The following is a 20,673-nucleotide window of genomic DNA, read 5'->3' on the forward strand; positions in this document are numbered from 1 at the left end:
TGATAAACTAACCCGTTGGTCCAGGACACAGTCCAAACCCTTGGAAAACCCTTTAGCAAACCAACTAAAAACAGGGACACCAAAATACTCACTTTCAATGTCCTTGATCTTCATTTCCCAGGGGATACACTGAGTCTTGAAATTATGAAAGTCTCTTTTAAACTTGACCCATTTCTGAAATGAAACAGACAACACCCTCAGTTCCTTAACATGCTGCTTTGGGGCTTGGAGGTGCATGTGGATGTTGACATGTCAACACGAGGTCAACAGGTGAGTGAGGCTGTCACGCTGGAGCTGTTGAGACCAGGCTGTCTGAGGTGGAGGCTCACATCATCACTTTCAAAGCTAGGTGTGAGTGAGAGAGAAGCCAGGGCAACACAATGTCTTGCAATTTTCTATAATGCTGGTAAAATTTCAGGTTTGGACAGTTTACATATGAACTTAGAAAGTCTATGTATAATTTCTGATTTGGGGAATCAAATTGGTTTAGCAAACTCTTATGTAACTTCCTTCATCTAAAACCAAAAATTCAAGGGAAAAAAAAATCTCACACCTACAATTGGCAGACGGTCGAGTGCCTTAATCTCATAGAAACTGTTGCTAAACTATAAGACTGAAGGCAGTGCTAAAAGAGATCTCAGCCCCAGGTGTCCCATTTTTCTTCCAGTGAAATGGCAGCCTGTGTTTTTTTTTTTTTTAACCCCACTAACATTAGTTAGGAAGGCATTATGCACCTTTCCAGGGTCTACTCCAGCTCCAACACTCACTTTTTACCAATCAGAAACCTGAGCAGCTGTCTGCTGGCTGCATGAAAATCTGTCAACTCTTTCAGGGGATGCTCTTCAACAGTCCTATCCCCTGAAAATAAATCCATTTGGAATTTTTTTTAAAAAACTTATAGAAAATAGCAGGCAAAGATAAAGTAAAGAGAAAATTCTAAGATCAGTTTCTATTGTTACAAAGGTCTCAGAAGAACTTGTTCATGAAGGAAATGAGATTTTCATTTGTAAATTCACTAAAGCATAAAAGGGAAAATTTATCTGAAGGAACCAGATGGACTTCCAGATGTAAAGGCTTTAACTATATAGTTATTGGATAATTACTATATAAGGAAGGAAACCACCTGTCAGAAGGGAGATGGTCACAGATGCCAAGGAGAAGAGGGACCCATCAGCAAAGGACAGGTTCATAATAATGGCAAAGATCTTCTTAAGATGAGCAGGGATGTGGAGACACTGGCTACCCCAATCCCATTGCTTCTTCTACCTTTCCTAGTTCTGATTCTGTGCTTGAAAACCATCTTTGGTTTATTTGGCTTCTTATGTAGGTCTGTCTATAAGGAAAGCATTTGCCCATCACCTGGGCTGTGAATATTTTGATTTCTATGGCAGTAATTTTTTTCACTGCAAATTAGTAGATTGGAATTGGAATAATAATTCATGTGTACATATTAAGTCATGTCTGACAACCCCATGGACGGTAGCCCACCAGGCTCTGTCCATGGAATTTCCCAGGCAAGAATACTGGAGTGGGTTGCCATTTCCTACTTCAGGGGATCTTCCTGACCCAGGGATTGAACCTGCATCTCCTCCAGTGGATTCTTTACCACCGAGCCACTTGGGAAGCCTGGGATTATTGTTTAGCTTCCCATAAAACTGTATTGGGATTCCCTGGTGGCTCAGATGGTAAAGAATCTGCCTGCAGTGTGGGAGACCTGGGTTGGGAAGATCCTGGAGGAGGGCATGGTAACCCACTCCAGTATTCTTGCCTGGAGAATCTCATGGACAGAGGAGCCTGGCAGGCTACAGTCCATGGGGTCGCAAAGAGTCAGACACGACTGAGCAACTAAGCATAGCACATAACTGTACTATCAAAAATAAAAGACACTGTTATGGACTTCAAATTTTTCAGTTCTTGCATTGGTTATTCCTCCTTGTAAATTAGTAATCTGTTATCTGATTTTACATATTTGTCTCATAAGCTTTGTTAATGTAAGTCCTTCCCTGAGAGACAGATCCTCTGTCAGGGTGCTGATAAAATCAGTATAAAATATAGCTTTGCGAGGCTAAGGATCAATGGAGTAATGCATGTTGCCAAGTGAGGCCCTTGGAGACACAGTCTGCCAGTCTGGTCACTTGGCAACCACTTGCAGCCCCTCAAGGCTGAGGGCATCTCAGCCTAAAAGTGATGCCTGGAGGTGGGGGGCATAGGCAGAGAGAGGTCTGGGAGAAGCTCAGCATTGAAACTCTTATTCTTCATTGACTTAGAGCATCAGAAAACTGAGCCTGGGTGTGGGTGGGAGAAGACCTCAACTCCCCCAGAACTGTGTGACATGGTAGCTGCCCCCTCGGACGGGGTTCCTGGCTGTGTGTGTCATCTTGCTCTTCAGCTGTATATAGGAGAAAAGATTTCAAACAGCAGTCAAATGAGACACGGCACATCCTGCCTGTGGATGATACCTGAATCTGAATAACCAAAAACAACCAGTGAAGCCTGAGAAATAGTGTGAAAAACAAGGAAAAAGAGATCCCTTTCTTTCAGGTTTTTAGAAAGTATTTCCTCCAGGATACATAATTAAATTTTGAGAGACGGTTCAATATTCTTGCTTGCATATGTGCTTAGTCACTCAGTCATGTCCAACTCTTTGTGACCCCACAGACTGTAGCCCTCCAGGCTCCTCTGTCCATGAGATTTCCCAGGTGAGAATACTAGAGTGGGTTACCATTTTCTACGCCATCAATATTAGCAGGATACAAAAAACATGGCTTCTAAAGTACAGGATGGCAATTAGAGTTTTAAAAAAGAATATGGGGTATGTGTATGGGGGGCAGAATTCCCTGGCAGCCCAGTGGTTTAGGACTCTGCATTTTCACTGCTGAGGGAATGGGTTCAATCCTTGGTCCAGGGAACTAAGATCCCACAAGCCTTGTGGCTGGAAAATAAAAGAATACAGGTGAAGTATGGAAGAATTGATTACAAGATTGCTAAAAGTTCAGTAATAGAATGAAAATAAACATTATACTTTAACTGAGACAAAAGAAAATTGATCCAATGATACTGAAAATAAACCTGAGAAATTTCTGAGATGCAAAGAGAGAGAATAAGCAAAGAATTAAAAATCGTGAGGGAAAGTAAATGCAAAGAGTGAGGAATTGGCAGCCATCCTTCTCCTAGTGCAGAAGCTGGAACTGTTTGAACAGAAACAAATTAGATCATTTATCAGACATATTTGAAGAACACGTTCCTCAGTTGAGAAGAAAATTCTGAGTGTGCAGTTAAATGATAAATGGTTTTTAGATAAAAATTAATGTGACCCATAGATAGTTGTCAGGCAACTATAATGGAAAAGGAAGAGAAAATAATATTAGGGATAAAAAAGATTTAAACTCAACATATATAAAATGTAGTTACAAAAATTATGAGACTATCTATTTGCAATTTTCTGTTAATACATATGAAACTCTTAATGAAAGGATCAAGTCTGGGAAGATAAAAAATATCAAAATGACCCCAAGAAGAAGTTAAACCTTGACTATCCCAATTGGAAAAACATTAAAAAATTATCAAGATATTCTATAAAATGCTTCCTGACCTGTATAGTTTTGAGGATGTCATCTTTCAATTTTCAAAAAAAAAAAAAAAAAAAAAATCATGCTCCTCAAGCTGATTTACAGCATAAAAGGGAGGTAATGCTTGCTATTCGTTTAATGTTACAAAGCAAGTACAACCCTAATATTAAAATATGCCAGGACAGCATGCATGTGTGTGTGTGCACACATAAATTCAATCAATCTTGTGAAATTTTATGTAAAAATTATAAATAAAATACTTGAAAATCAGATGTGCCTGACAAAACTAAGTTTATGAACATATGGAAAAGTATTTAACAAAATCTAACATCTATTTATCTTAGGAAGTATCACTATGAACAAAGCTAGTGGAGGTGTTGGAATTCCAGCTGAGCTATTTCAAATCCTAAAAGATGATGCTATTAAGTGCCTCATTCAATATGCCAGCAAATTTGCAAAACTCAGCAGTGGCCACAGGACTGGAAAAGGTCAGTTTTCATTCCAATCCCAAAGAAAGGCAATGCTGAAGAATGTTCAAACTACTGCACAATTGCACTCATCTCAAACGCTAGCAAAGCAGTGCTCAAAATTCTCCAAGCCAGGTTTCAATAGTATGTGAACCGAGAACTTCCAGATGTTCAAGCTGGATTTAGAAAAGGCAGAGGAACCAGAGATCAAATTGCCAACATCTGTTGGATCATCAAAAAAGCAAGAGAGTTCCAGGAAAACATCAACTGCTTTATTGACTATGCCAAAGCCTTTGACTGTGTGGATCACAACGAACTGTGGAACATTCTTAAAGAGATGGGAATACCAGACGACCTGACCAGCCTCTTGAGAAATCTGTATGCAGGTCAAGAAGCAACAGTTAGAACCAGACATGGAACAATGGACTGACTCCACATTGGGAAAGGAATACATCAAGGCTGTTATATTGTCACCCTGCTTATTTAACTTATATGCAGAGTACGTCATGAGAAATGCTGGGCTGGAAGAAGCACAAGCTGGAATCAAGATTACCAGGAGAAATATCAATAACCTCAGATATGCAGATGACACCACCCTTATGGCAGAAAGTGAAGAAACACTAAAGAGCCTCTTGATGAAAGTGAAAGAGTAGAGTGAAAAAGCTGGTTTAAAACTCAACGTTCAAAAAACTAAGACCATCACTTCATGGCAAATAGATGGGGAAACAGTGGAAACAGTGACAGACTTTATCTTCTTGGGATCCAAAATCACTGCTGATGGTGACAGCAGCCATGAAATTAAAAGATGTCTGCTCCTTGGAAGAGAAGCCAGGACAAACCTAGGCAGCATATTCAAAAGCAGAGACATTACTTTGCTGACAAAGGAGGTATGTTTAGTCAAAGCTATGGTTTTGACTATACTGGAAAAACCATAGCTATGGTTATATATGGATGTATGGATGTATGTATGGATGTAAGAGTTAGACCATAAAGAAAGCTGAGTGTGGGAGAATTGATGCTTTTGAACTGTGGTGTTTGAGAATACTCTTGAGAGTCCCTTGGACTGCAAGGATATCAAACCAGTGAGTCCTAAAGGAAATCAGTCCTAAATATTCATTTGGACTGTTGCTGAGGCTGAAGCTCCAATACTCTGGCCACCTGATGCAAAGAACTGACACTGGGAAAGACCCTGATGCTGGAAAAGATTGAAGGCAGGAGGAGAACGGGATGACAGAGAATGAGATGGTTGGATGGCATCGCTGACTCAATGGACATGAGTTTGAGCAAGCTCTGGGAGTTGGTGATGGACAGGGAAGCCTGGTGTTTTGCAGTCCATGGGGTCGCAAAGAGCTGGACACAACTGAGCAACTGAACTAAACTGAATTGAATATCTATTTGGAAATTCCAATAAAATGGAAGTCTTATTAAACTAGAAATAAAAGGATAATTTCTTATCATAAGAAAGAAAATCTATTTCAAAGTTGTCAAGGTAACAACTCTCATCAATCTAATGTGAAACATTGGAGTCATTTTCATTAAAGTAATGGAAAAACAAAGAGACTTATGATCACCATTATCAACTGAAACAGTTCTAGTATTGCTAATCTGCAGTTCAGGACAGGAATGACTTAGAACTCAAGAAAAATATCTTTACATACACAATTGGATGAAAATGATTAAAACTAATAAGGAAGTACAATAGAGGAAGCGGATTAAAAATGAATATTCAAATACACAGTTTTCCTGCATACCAGCAATATCTAGTTATTAAATAAAAGGAAAAATGATCTCACTCACAAAAGCAACCAAAATGTAAATATGTACAAAAATATATGTAGAAATAACATATAACATAGAAAAGATCTATATGAAGAAAATGACAAACTTTGCTGAAGGATATAAAACTAAAGCTTGAGAAATTATGATATTCTTAAATGTGAAGACTGGATATTCTACAGATAAGTTTTCCCAAATTAAACCAAAGATTTAAAAAATTTCCACTCTATTTTGTGGTTTAAGGAGAACAAAATTGACTACATTTAAAAAACAATTTCCAACCAAAATCTCAATGGACTATATTGGAATTGGCAAAGTGATTTTAAAATTGCATATGGAAAAAAAAAATAATGCTAATAAAACATAACAAAATGCAAATGGAAACATAGGAAAGACTGGCCAAGACATTTTTGAGAAAGAAAGGTAAAAAGAGGAAGCCTTATGAGCCATTAGACTGAATCAATAGTTGAAATGATGAATTCAAATAAAAGTTTCAAAAAAGGCCCTATACAAGAATTAAGTGAATGAAAACGATAGTTTTTCAGATTAGTAGGTAAAGGAAAGATACTTCCATAGTTTCATAGTTAAATATCCAATTAGAGGTCATTACTTAAGCTTGAATCAGAAGCCCAGGTTATGACATAACACACCAGAGCTGTCCTTGATGCCCTGTTGACATCACTGTTTGTCTTCTGTATGACTCTGATTAAACCATGGCCCTTCTGGGTCTCCACCAAACCAAAGTCTTGATTTGGGGGCTTGGAAAATAATATCCCAGTAGATTCAACACCATTAATTCTGTGAGTTTAGTTCTTCACTGGAGGGAAACAAATCTCCAGTATATTGAAGCCCTCACAGTTAATCAGAGAGAAATGGACAGTTGGTTTCATTCCTGGATAAATTAGAATGACTGACTGGACCTCAGACTCAGGATTCTGGGGGAGGTGGACACAAGTTGTGAAGCCAGGCAGGTGCTTGCGATGGTCAGGAACTGAGCAAGTCCTCCCATAGGTTTGCAGCTTCCAAACCACACACCTTAGCCATCAGCATCCTATAGGCGTAGAGTCGCTTGCCTTTGCCCTTTCCCAAGGCTCCTTCATACTTCTCCACAAATTCTTGGGCCTCCCTGGTTAGAGGAGGGAATAAGGCAGAAATTTAATTAACACCCAAGCAAAAGAAATCTGAACTATGAAGGTATATGTATGGCCGAGGGCCTTGAGTGTTTTATACCCCTAGTTTAGAATGTAAGTTCCACAAAGGCAGGACATTTTGTCTGTTTTGTCCACTGAAGTTTCCCAAATGCCAAGGACAGTGATTGGTACATGGTTGGCACCTGTAGGCAGAATTTCTGCTTCCATGACCTTCACCCCCTTGTGAATAGCAAAAGGAATTTTGCAGATGTAATTAAGATTACTGACTTTAACCTAGCGAGATTACACTGGATATTTGGAAGGGCCCATACATCACATGAGCCCTTAGAAAAAGAAGAGGAAGGCAGAAGAGTCAGAGAGAGATGTGGCAAAAAAGGAAATCAGAGAAATTAGAATAAGGAGAATCCTCTTTCCTCTGTTGCTGGGGCCCTTCTGGAGGATGCCACATTGGAGAGCAAGAGAAGAAAATGAATTTCTATCAAAAGTCAGTGAACCTGGAAGAGGACCTTGAGTCCCAGGTGGGAGGGAACCACAGCCCTGCTGATACCTTGATCTAGCCTGGTGAGACCCTGAGCAAAGAATCCAGCCACACTATTCTGAACTTGTGACCAACAGGATTGTGAGCTAATAAACTGTCTTAAGCTATTAAATTTGTAGTATTTTGTTAGAGCAGCAATAAAAAAAAATACAGCATTCACTAGATATTTTTAGAGTGCATGAACATTGAATGAGTGAGTGAACATCCAAGGAAGACTGCATGAGAAACACATGGATAGGCCTCTCTGTTAAATACTTTGGGTCAAATGCTGGAGCTAGTGAGGGCTGGCTTCTGAGAACTGATTGTTAAATACTCAGAAACTTGGTCCACCAATTATTAAACTGTTGATGACTTGAAACTGGCCATGGTGGGAGTATTTAAACTATGGGAATCAGCAAGTGTTCCACATCAGGGCTTTCCCATGCCAACACCCAAAGAATCAGTTTATCAGCAACCACTGGATAAGACCATACAAGTAGTTGAAGAATTAAATCCATCTCAGCGTGGGTGGAAGAAGACATTGGGTGTCTGGCTGCTGTTGCTCGGGCTCTCCTGCTGGCAACATAACCTACACCACCTCCAAAGTGCAAATGCAGGTAGTTGCTACCTGTCAAAGTTACATTCTAACCTGGTTTAATCCCAGGACTGGTTTTATTAGGATGTCTCAATGATGTCCCAATGTTAATGAGGCCATCTGTGTAGCTTCTGGGTCTGGGGTCAAAAGCAGGGCTGTATGGGATTAAGGCTCCTCAGTGGGGTCAGCCCCTGCTCCCCCCAGGCTGCAGTCATTCTGGTAGTGAGTTATCTGTGACTACCAATGACTCCAGGACAACAAAGAATGTTTTCATGAAACTCATATTTTTGTCCTCTTCCTATATTTCACGAGTGGGTAGGGACTCCTAGGCATTCAGGGTTTGTGAGTTTGAATGTGACAACGTTTTAAGATTTGGTAACTTTGGATAAAAAATCTCAAACATAAGAGCCAGATCTTATGCCTGAGCCACTGAACCTGGCACCAAATGCTTCTTTTCTTGACATTCAGACTGTGTCCAGAAACCCAGAGAGCCCTCAGAAGAACAGAGGTCCCTGCTCAGAATTGGATACAAACTCTAAGGATCGTTCACTGCAAACAGACCAAGCAGTCTAACAATTTTGATGGATGCAACAAGCTTTTTTGGATCAGTAAAAGTGTATAAATAATCACAACTAACATTTTTATAGCAAATCCTTTTACATCTGTTATCTGTGATCCATGTGCTTCCTTACTAGAAATAGTAGTTGGTTTATGGAAACACTGGCTCTTGCCCTGCACTTCCCAACTGCTGCAAATCCTTTTTTTTTTTTGGTCATGTTGTGTGGCTTGCAGGATCTTAGTTCCAAAACCAGGGATTGAACCCATGACTTTGGCAGTGAAATTGTGGAGGTCTAATCACTGGACAACCGGGGGAAGTCCCTGCAAATCTTCCTTCTGTAGGGTGCTCCTGTCCCCTCCTTTTCCCCTCCTTTCAAACAGGGAACTTCATGCAAGCTCATCTCTCCTCTTCCTCAAACCAGATGGTGTGTGAAAAATGAAGCGAAAAGACAAAAGAGATGGGATCCTTTGCTTTGTGTAAAGTTCTAGGGGCCTGAATCTCAAGGTCACTTTTTTTTCAAGGTCACTTTTGACATGTGGTTATCAACCCCTCAGGCCCCTCCAAACTCAGGAGAGGAGGAAGCCATTGAGGCATGGCTTTCCTCAGTAGCCACCCACAGACAGCACTTCAGGAGCCCCTCACATTGCCCTAGAATGACCCTCCTTGTTGATAAAGTGGCCCAAATAACAGTTTGAAAGACACATCAGGGTGGCCAGTGATTACTGCTGGGAGAAAAGGGGTTTATTGTGTGGCTTTAGTGCCAGAGAGAGCCAGGCAAGATTCTGTGCCTCCTGGGGTGGCAGTTTTCATCTAGAAATGGGCCTGATGTTATGAGATTTAAATATGTGGATGCAGACCATGTGAGCACAGTGGTTTCATTTAGCAAGCAGTCACTCTTCTCCTTCTGGGGAAATATCAGCTCCTAAAGTGGACAGCTGATAAAGAGTCTTTGCTAGCACAGGGGGCTGCTGTGAAGGGCCTTCTTCTCCGCAGGGGTCTGGACAAGGGACTCAGCAATGCAGCCTTCCACAACAGGGATACTCTGAAGTTGATCCAAAGTATCTCTCAGAGAGACCAGATACATCCAAAAACCCACCGCTGGTGAAGCAGATCAGATTCAAAATCACACTTAATTTTGCAATGCAGAGGTACAAATAGACACAGGGCAGCCTGAGTTTGACAGCATCCTTGCAGAGCTTTGCTGTCCCATGCAGAACACTGGGAAAGTGTATGAGTCAGCCAGAAATCCAGAAGACATCTAGATTAAGGTAGGGGACACAGATGGCCAAAGAGAGGTGGCCAGAGATTGGAGATGGCCAGATGTTGAAGGTAATTTGGACTACGCTGGTTTGGTGTCTCCCTTTGGCTCCAAGCGGTTTTTATTTTTCAGTTGTGGAGGCAAAGATCAAACAGATGCTGAACTCACTCTGAGTGGAAACTCAAAGCCAGGCCTAGAGATGTCACTGAATCAATCTAAAGGTACCTGAGGCTAACCAAGCATACCTGACTTCCCATATGTGTTGGTTTTCAACTATGTCAACAGATTTCTTGACATTCCTCCCTTTAAAATGGAGAAATGAATTTTTCTCCCCTTGAATGTGGGCCAAACTCAGCAATGTGCCTCCAAGGAATAGAAAGTGGTAAAAGTGACAACTTATGACTTCTGAGACTAGGACTTCTGAAACTAGGTGTCGTGACTTTCCCCTTGAAATCTCCCTCTTTTGGAGGAAGCTAGCTGTCATCTTATGAGGATACTTAAGCAGCCTATGGAGAGGCCCATATGGAGAGAAACTGGGGCCCCTACTAATAATCAGAACCACCTTGTCATCCATGTATATGAGCAACCTTGGAAGTGGCTTCACCACCCCCAGTCATCTGAAGGCTGAAGCCCTGACCAACAACTTGACTCAACCTTATGAGAGACTGTCAGGAAGCATTTAACAGGAGGCTTCCTGTGTGCTATTTTGGATCTGTCAGGAATTCTCTGCTCCGTATTAATTCCTGAATATTTAGGAATTAAGAGGAGAGGCAAGCCTCTCCCAGGACTGAGGAATCCAGGCATTTCCTTCATTAGCGTTTCTATACGGTGATAAGTACCCTCTTCCTTCTTGTGAGTTCAGTTCAGTTCAGTTCAGACACTCGGTCGTGTCTGACTCTTTGCGACCCCATGAATCACAGCAAGCCAGGCCTCCCTGCCCATCACCAACTCCTGGAGTTCACTCAGACTCACGTCCATCGAGTCAGTGATGCCATCCAGCCATCTCATCCTCTGTCGTCCCCTTCTCCTCCTGCTCCCAATCCCTCCCACCATCAGAGTCTTTTCCAATGAGTCAACAATTCGCATGAGGTGGCTAAAGTACTGGAGTTTCAGCTTTAGCATCATTCCTTCCAAAGAAATCCCAGAGCTGATCTCCTTCAGAATGGACTGGTTGGATCTCCTTGCAGTCCAAGGGACTCTCAAGAGTCTTCTCCAACACCACAGTTCAAAAGCATCAATTCTTCGGCCATACGGTAAAAGTGATTGTTTACAAATCTCTCTCTTTAATATGGATTGCCTATGTTTTGTAAGTCTGGAATTTTAATCTTTATCTTTGCTGAGAATAACTACTTTGTAAGACAGTATATATGCCCACACCATGTTGATTAAAACACCTTTGCTCCATCAGAGCTCTGGTCCCCGTGTCTTTCTTTCTTTCTCTCTCTCTCTTTTTCAGGCTGATCCCCTGGAGCGCAGAGGCTCTCTGAATTCACTTTCCTGCCCGGCTACTAAGACCCTCTCGAGAAGGTGCCCTGCACCTTCACCCCATCGAGAGGGCGCTTGAGGCCTCCGTGAACAGAGCAAGCCCCATGCAGGGGCTTTATTGGCTTTTTGTGTAAACCAAGGAATATCAGCCTCTTTCTCTCCTTTACTTTCTTATCATTGACTCCGGACCACCAAGTTCTGGTCCATTAAAGGACCTCAATGAGAGACTCCAAGTTAGAGCCGCCAGCTAAGCCGATCCTGAATTTCTGACTAACAGAAGATAACACATGTTTTTTACTGTTTTCAATTATTAAGTTTTAGGGTAATTTATTACATAGCACTGGAAAATTAATAACCGATAGAATCCAAACCACTGATCTCTTTGGTGCATATACATTTAGGATTGTTCTGTTTGCATGGTATATTGACCCCTTTATCATTATGTTTTTTTTCTTGCTCAGCTGTGACCAACTCTTTGCAACCCCATGGACTGCAGCATGCTGGGTTTCCCTGTCCTTCACTATCTCCTGGAGTTTGTTCAAACTCATATCCACTGAATCAGTGATGCCATCCAACTATCTCATCCTCTGTTGTCCCCTTCTCCTCCTGCCTTTAATCTTTCCCAGCATCAGGGTCTTTTCCAATGAGTTGGCTCTTTACATCAGGTGGCCAAATATTGGAGCTTCAGCTTAGCAAGAGTCCTTCCAATGAATATTCAGGGTTGATTTCCTTTAGGATAGACTGGCTTGATCTCTTTCAGGGACTCTGAAGAGTCTTCTCCAGCACCACAGTTCTAAAGCATCAGTTCTTTGGTGCTCAGCCTTCTTTATGGTCCAACTCTAACATCCTTACACGATGACTGGAAAAAACCATAGCTTTGATATATGGACCTTTGTTGACAAAATAATATCTCTGCTTTTTAATATGCTGTCTAGGTTGGTCATAACTTTTCTTCTAAGGAGCAAGTGTCTTTTAATTTCATGGCAGCAGTCACCATCTGCAGTGATTTTGGATCCCAAGAAAATAAAGTCTGTCACTGTTTCCATTGTTTCCCCATCTATTTGCCATGAAGTGATGGGACTGAAAGCCATGATTTTAGTTTTTTGAATGTTGAGTTTTAAGCCAGCTTTTTACTCTCCTCTTTCACTTTCATCAACAGGCTCTTCAGTTCCTCTTCACTTTCATAAGAGTGGTGTCGTCTGCATATCTAAGGTTATTGATATTTCTCCCAGCAGTCTTGATTCCAGCCTGTGCTATATCCAGCCTGGCATTGCCTATGATGTACTCTGCATATAATTAAATAAGCAGTGTGACAATATACACTCTAGATGTTCTTTCCCAATTTGGAACCAGTCTGTTGTTCCATGTCTGATTCTAACTGTTACTTTTTGAGCTGCCTACAGGTTTCTCAGGAGGCGGTAAGTGTTAGTCACTCAGTCGTGTCCAACTCTTTGCGATCCTATGGACTACAGCCAACCAGGCTCCTCTGTCCATGGGATTCTCCAGGCAAGAATACTGGAGTGGGTTGTCGTTCCCTTCTCCTTGGGAGCTTCCTGACCCAGGGATCGAACCAAGGTCTCCTGCATTGCAGGCAGATACTTTACCATCTGAGCCACCTGGGAAGCCCAGGTAAGGTGGTATTCCCATCTCTTTAAGAATTTTTTTATAGTTTCTTGTGATCCACAAAGTCAAAGCCTTTAGTGTAGTAAATAAAGCAGAAGCAGATGTTTTTCTGGAATTCCCCTGCTTTTTCTATGATCCAACAAATGTTGGCAATGTGATATCTTGTTCTTCTGCCTTTTCTAAACTCAGATTGTATATCTGGAAGTTCTCAGTTCACATACTATTGAAGCCTAGCTTGAAGGATTTTGAGCATTACCTTGCTAGCCTGTGAAATGAGTGCAATTGTGCAGTACTTTGAACATTCTGTGGCATTGCCCTTCTTTGGGATTGGAATGAAAATTGACTTTTTCCAGTCCTGTGGCCAGTGCTAAGGCATATTGAATGCAGCACTTTTACAGCATCACCTTTTAGGATTTTAAATAGCTCAGCTGGAATTCCATCACCTCCACTAGCTTTGTTTATAGTGATGCTTCCTAAGGCCCACTTGACCTCACACTCCAGGATGTCTGGCTCTAGATGAGTGATCACACCATCGCAGTTATCTGGGTCATCAAGGTCTTCTTTGTACAGTTCTTCTGTGTAGTCTTGCCACCTCTTCTTAATATCTTCTGCTTCTGTTAGGTCCATACCATTTCTGTCCTTTATTGTGCCCATCTTTGCATGAAATGTTCCCTTGGTATCTCTAATTTTCTTGAAGAGATCTCTAGTCTTTCCCATTTTGTTGTTTTCCTCTATTTCTTTACATTGTTCACTTAAGGCTTTCTTATCTCTCCTTGCTATTCTTTAGAACTCTGCATTTAGATGGGTATTTCTCTCCTTTTCCCATTTTGCCTTTCACTTCTTTTCTCAGTTGTTTGTAAGGCCTCCTCAGACAACCATTTTGCCTTGTTGCATTTCTTTTTCTTGGGGATGGTTTTGATCACTGACTCCAGCACTCTGTCCATAATTTTTCTGGCACTCTATCAGATCTAATTTCTTGAGTCTATTTGTCACTTCTACTGTATAATCATAAGGGATTTTATTTAGGTCATGCAGTTTTCCTGGCCTAGTGGTTTTCCCTACTTTCTTCAATTTAAGTCTGAATTTTGCAATAAGGAGTTCAGTCAGCTTCTGGTTTTGCTTTTGTTGACTGTATAGAGCTTATCCATTTTCAGCTGCAAAGAATATAATCAATCTGATTTTGGTATTGACCATCTGGTGACATCCCTGTGTAGAGTTGTCTCTTGTGTTTTGGGAAGAGGGTGTTTGCTATGACCAGCACATTCTCTTGGTAAAAGTCTGTTAGTTTTTGTCCTGCTTTATTTTGTACTCCAAGGCCAAACTTGCCTGTTGCTCTAGGTATCTCTTGACTTCTTACTTTTGCATTCCAGTCCCCTATGATGAAAAGGACACCTTTTTTTTTTTTTTTTTTTTTGGTGTTAGTTCTACAAGGTCTTGTAGGTCTTCATAGAATCATTCAAATTCAGCTTCTTTGGCATTAGTGGTTGGGGCATAGACTTGGATTACTGTTATTGAATGGTTTGCTTTGAAATTAATCGAGATCATTCTGTCATTTTTGAGATTGCACCCAAGTGCTGCATTTTGGACTCTTTTGTTGATTAGGAGGACTAGTCCATTTCTTCTAAGGGATTCTTGCCCACAGTTGTACATATGGTCATCTGAATTAAATTTGCCCATTCCCGTCCATTTAGTTCACTGATTCCTAAAATGTTGACGTTCACTCTTGCCATCTCATTATATAGTGTCCCTCTATAACCTTGGTGATTTTCTTTGCTCTGAAATTGACTTTGACATTTACATAGCTTCTCCTACTTTCTTTTGGTTAATTTTTCATGGTGTATTTTCTGCCATTCTTTACTTGCAGCTTATGTATATCATATTTAAAGTGAGTTTCTTATAGACTGCATGTACTTGGATCATCTTTTAAATCCAGTCTGCCAATCTCTGTCTTTTAATTGATATATTTAGACCACTAACATAATTATTTAGATGTTACAGTTTAAATACAACATTTTATTTCTTGTTTTCTGTTTTTCATTTCTACTTGCCTTCTTCCCTGTCTTCCTGAACATTTTTTTAGAATTCAATTTTGTTTAACCTGCAGTGTTTTTTAGTATATCAATTTGTATAGCCTTTTCAATAGTTGCTCTAGGCATTACTATGTGTCGACCTATATCTGTTGTTCATCTATCTGTTATCTACCTATCTATATGTATTATCAAAACTTATGGATTCATTTTACTAGCTAGAGTGAAGTGTAGAGCCTTATTTCTCTTTATGTCACTTTATCCTACTCATTTATAATGGTCTTAACTATTTTCTCTGCATTTTTGAGAATCACATTAGGTGGTGTTTTCATTTTTGCTTCAACTTTCAAACATAATTTTAAAAATCAAGAGGAGAAGGAAAAAACATGGTATTTCTCAAGATTTTCTCTCTTACCATGTTCTTCCTTCATGATGTTCCAAGATGCCTTCTTTTATCATATCCTTTATTTTTAGAGAACTTTTTTTAGTTATACTTTAGGGTATACCTGGTAACAGATTCTTCTAGTTTTCCTTCATCTGAGAATGTCTTGATTTTTCATTTATTCTTGAAGGATGTTTCTGCTGGATATAGAATTCTGGACTGACAATTCTTTTCACTTAGTACTTCTGTTCTCCATGGTTTCTGATGAGAAATATGCTGTCTTTCTATTTGTTTTTTTTTTTCTTTAGTAATGCATTGCTTCTCTCAGACTCTTAAAAGTATTCAGAAGTTTGACCATGATGTGTATTAGCATGGATTACTTTGGATTTATCTTACTGGGGTTTTGTTTAACTTCTTGAATACTTAAGTTTTGTCAAATTTGAAAATTTTTCAGTCCTTATATATTTGAAGACTTTTTTCCCAGCCCCACTTTATGTTCTGACAACTCCTTTTTTTCTTTCATATCTAGGGATTTGGAGGAGATACCAAGGTTAGATTTTTTAAAAATAATCCTACATGTCCCTGAGGCTCTATTCACTTTCCCTCCAGGCTGTTTTCTTGCTATTGTTCAGATTGAGTGATCTGTCTTGTTCTACCTTCACTGATAATCTACTCAGTTTTCTCCATTCTGCTGTTGAGCCCATTCAAAAATTTTTAGTTACTATATTTTTTATTTCTAAAATTTCCAGTTCCTCTCTTTTATATCTTCTATTCATTTTCTGAGACTATTTCTTTATTTGTTTTGTGTGTTCATAACTGCTCAGTGAAACATTTTTATGATGATTTCTTTAAAATCTTTGTCAGATAACCCTAACATCTATATAATCTTGATGTTAGTATCTGTTGATTACCTTTTATCATTCAGTTAGAGATCTTTCTGGTTCTTGGTATGATGAGTGAGTTTTCAATTGAAGCCTAGACATTTGGGATTTTTTGTTATGCGAGTCTGGATCTTACTTAAATCTTGTGTTTTAGCAGGCCTCTTCTGACACTGCTTCAGTAGGTGAAGGGGGATGCTGCCTGGTTACTTCTAGGTAGAAGTCCAGATTACTCACTTGGCCTCCTTTGACACCTGGAACTGGGCTGGAGCTCCTTGTTACTGGTGAGTCAGGATGGGAGTTCAGGCTTCCACAAGCCTTCTACTCATACCATCCTGGCTTGAAGGTATAATTTGTTACTGCCTGGTTGTGGTGAAAGTTCATGCTCCCTGTGTGGTCTCCACTGACACCACAGGGAGAGGGAGAGCTTGCTACTACAGTGGGTATGAATGTCCCTGCTCCTCACTTGGCTTTCTCTGATAATTTATTGATAAGGGTGTTGGGATATCATGTTAAATCCTGGCAACAGAGGAAATATTGACTTGACTTTTGCTGCCAGGAGTGGGGCTAGAGATGTTTTTTATTTATGGTGTTTGGTTGGAGAAGGATTGTTTTCATTGCTAAGTATTCTGTCTTTTCTGGTCCTTTGGCTAGAAACAGCAGACTTTTCTTCAGGTGTTTTTGTGAGTATCTGTCCATATTTGGGGGCTGCCAGCTTCTCCAATATTCCCAGTATCCAGTTTGGATACATAGACAAAAAGGAAACCTAGAACTTGATGCCCTGTCATCCATTTGACCCTGAGGTCCTTAGCCAGTCTGCTTTCTTCTCTCCACCTTTCTGAGTCTCTTATGTTTGCTTTACACATACTGTCTGGGGTTTCAGTTGTACTTCATGGGAAGACTATGGAGAAGTATGCCTATTGCGTCTTTTTGGAAGTGGAATTCTTCAGATCTCTCTGAAGAGAGCAAGCACTTTGGCTAATTTTCTAGCACATTGGGTTTCTGACAAAGCTGAGTGACACACCTAATTAATTCTATGATTAAAGCAAACATCCCAGACTCAAGGGCACAAGAAACTCATTTACCAACATCATCAGCCTGCCTTGTGCCATTATTGATGTGCATCACTAGTGAAGTCTCCTCTGATTCACCTTTGTTCCCCATCCTCATTTCTCAGGGTTTAGCACAGTGTCTGGCACAAGATGTTCAACCATTAATAATAGCAATAACTACTATCTATTAATTGTACATTACATGCTGGGCCCTTAAATAAATATTTTGAATTTGTCAAAATAACTCTGAAGGTAGATAATATTATTCCTAATTTACAAAAAAGGCTGTGAGGCTCAGAGAGTTTAAGGGAAGGAAGCCAGCCTGAGGGGGATTGAATAGCTAGTCAAATCACCCAGATATGGTAGAAGTGTGAATGCAGGCTTGCCCCAGTTCACTGCTGCTGCTTTTTATCCCTTACCACCGTTCTTCAATTGTCTACAACAAGTATGCCAAAGTCAGCCAGCTGCCTGAGTCGGCCAGAGACTGGGGTCCCCACACCATTGCTTCTAAAAAAAGATGTAGTCTGGGGATGCTATCTGCAGATCTGCAGTTGAAGACTTTATGCCAGAAGAGGAAATCATACAGGAGGCAAAGGGTGTATTCTAGAATGTCTAGGAATTCTAGAGAGGCAATTATAATTTAAGAGTGCAAGTTCTGGAGCCAGAATTCCTTAGTTCAAATTCTGGCCAGGCCTCTAAACTCACTGTGTGGCCTGGAAAAATTATTAGATTGCTCTGTGTCTCAGTTTGCCATCAGTAAAATGGGGACAATAACAATAGTATCTACATCAGAGGGTGATTAGGAAGATTAAATGAATTTTTACACATCCAGGCTCAGAACAATATCTGGCACATAGGGAGCATGCAGCAAATGTTGGCAAAATATAACAAAGAAAGAAATTAAAAGATGAATAAGACACAGCTTTGCAAACTAGAGCAGCCAGTCAAGTGAGGGATAGGGCCTTAAGGCTCAGAGAAGTGGTAACTAACTCAGCCTGAATGCAGATAGGATCAGTAGGGACTTCCCTGCAGAGGCAACACTTGGCCTGAGTCTCAAAAGGTAGGACCTAGCCAGGTGGGCAAGGCAGAGGCATTACTGGAGCTGAGACCCAGAGGCTGGAGAGCCTGAGACTTGAGTCTGGGATAGGGAGCCTTGCAAGAGGGAAGAGGAAGGCGGGCAGGCTGGAGGGAAGAGATCACTATTGTCAGGAGGACTTGCTCCAGTGGGAGACATGAGAGTCCTTTCAGCTTCTCGGGCCTTAGCCACTTCCCACACTGACCACGAGCAGGAACTCTGCCCCCAGGCCTGGAGGAGATACAGACTTCTCCTCTGGGCAGCTCAGGGATTTTCATGGTCCCTGAGAGTTCCAGTCAGCTGGCTATCTCATTTCCATAAACAGCAAGGTTGCTCTTTTTCCACTGTTAATAAAAGATGTGTCCCAGTGACACTTGAGTGGGGATGAGGTTCTGTTAGAGAGACAGATGGAAGGAGGAAGAACTTGGCCCTGGGGGAGCAGGAAGAAGAGACTCAGAAAAAGGGAGCTGGCAAGGCAGACAGCCCACTGCCTGAAGCTGTACCTACCACTTAAACTGTTGCTACCTGTGACTACCTGCTGTAGCTGCTAAGTCGCTTCAGTTGTGTCTGACTCTGTGCGACCCCATAGACGGCAGCCCACCAGGCTCCCCCGTCCCTGGGATTCTCCAGGCAGAACACTGGTGTGGGTTGCCATTTCCTTCTCCAACGCATGAAAGTGAAAAGTGAAAGTGAAGTTGCTCAGTTGTGTCCGACTCTTAGCGACGCCATGGACTGCAGCCTACCAGGCTCCTCCGTCCATGGGATTTCCTAGGCAAGAGTACTGGAGTGGGTTGCCATTGCCTTCTCTGTGTGACTACCTAAGTTTAAATAAGTTAAAATAAAACATAAATTCAGTTTCTCAGTTGCGCTATTTTCTAAGTGCTTACTAGCTACATGTGACTGGTGGCTACTCTATTGGCATAGAGTTAGAACATTTCCATTATCTCAGAAAGTTCTGTTGGTCAGCACTGGCCTGGAGGCACTGTGGGGAGGCATTTCTTCCAGCAACTGACTTTGAGAGAAGGTAATATTCTCAGGGCAGTGGCGGGTGTGTTTGGTTGCTCAGTCATGTTCGACTCTTTGTAACCCCATGGACTGCCAGGCTCCTCTGTCCATGTCATTTTTCAGACAAGAATACTGGAGTGGGTTGCCATATCCCCTTCCAGGGGATCTCCTGACCCAGGGATAGAACCCACATCTCCTGCATTGGCAGGCAGATTCTTTATCATGGCACCACCTGGGGAGCCCTCAACACAGTGGAGTAAGCTCTATTTACCAGATTACTTGTCAGGGCCGGACCCCATTTGCACAGCCAACATCCTTGCTGTGCCTTGGAGACACAAACAGAGAGGCTGAAGGTCAAAATACGGCTGCCAAATTGTTCTGTGATAAAGGGTGAGCCATTTGAGCAATGAGGAAACTCAGGTGTGAGAAGAGCTGAGAAAAATAATAGCTTTATATAGAGGGAACGAGGAAGGGAGTCACCCAATCTTATGGCAGAAAGATTGAGGCAGGACTTGGGGGAAGACAGTAAAATCAGATTATAGTTTTCTAGTAGAAACATCCTGCTCTTCTTTCAAAACTGCAGCAGAGACTGAAGAGCCATAAAATGAGTGATGAGCTGGCCGGTCATATGGAAACCAGGGAAGCAGCTGAGCTGAAAATAGAATTCAGGGGCATGGGCACGAGGCCAGGCAATATTTATGGAGCGTCACTGCAAGCTTGGCCCCATGTTAGGCCTCCGGGACACAAGTGTAGCTAAGACAGCCCATCCCCCTGTTCTCCACACTGCAAGGGTGAGTGTGTGACAAGGGGAGAGATTCTGGTGCTTAGAGAACACAAGAGAGGTAGGAACTTGTTGAGGCGGGGGATCATAATCGCCCCCCACCCCACCACCACCACCAAGGAAGGCATGGGCTTCCCTGGTGGCTCAGATGGTAAAGAATCTGCCTGCAATGAGGGAGACCCAGGTTCGATCCCTGGGTCAGGAAGATCCCCTGGAGGAGGGAATGGCAACCCACTCCAGTATTCTTGCCTGGAGAATTCCATGGACAGAGGAGCCTGGCAGGCTACAGTCCATTGGGTCTCAAAGAGTTGGACATGACTGAGCAATTAACACACACACACATACAAAGAAGGCATGTCTGTTTAGTTGTGAGGGAAGCGCAGAAGCCACCAGATGGGGTGGGGTGTGAGACAAAGGGGTGACGAGGCAGTGGAGGCAGGGTGTAGCCCAAGGGCCATGATCCTCCTTGTCTC

At 41.6% G+C, this 20,673-nt stretch overlaps 1 protein-coding gene across 1 annotated transcript in view; it reads right to left on the minus strand.

Moving 5' to 3' along the window:
• The window catches only part of TMC2 (transmembrane channel like 2), a 76,343-nt gene that overhangs the window by 51,501 nt on the left and 4,169 nt on the right, over positions 1 to 20,673 (minus strand). Inside the window, exons 3-4 of the mRNA XM_019971984.2 lie at positions 6,848 to 6,938; positions 93 to 174 (exon numbers count right to left, since the gene is read on the minus strand). Of these exons, the coding sequence (XP_019827543.2) occupies positions 93 to 174; positions 6,848 to 6,938 (173 nt within the window). The remainder of the gene's footprint in view (positions 1 to 92; positions 175 to 6,847; positions 6,939 to 20,673) is intronic.

Source organism: Bos indicus, chromosome 13 (assembly GCF_029378745.1).
Source record: "Bos indicus isolate NIAB-ARS_2022 breed Sahiwal x Tharparkar chromosome 13, NIAB-ARS_B.indTharparkar_mat_pri_1.0, whole genome shotgun sequence".
In the NCBI taxonomy this organism is placed as follows: domain Eukaryota; kingdom Metazoa; phylum Chordata; class Mammalia; order Artiodactyla; family Bovidae; genus Bos; species Bos indicus.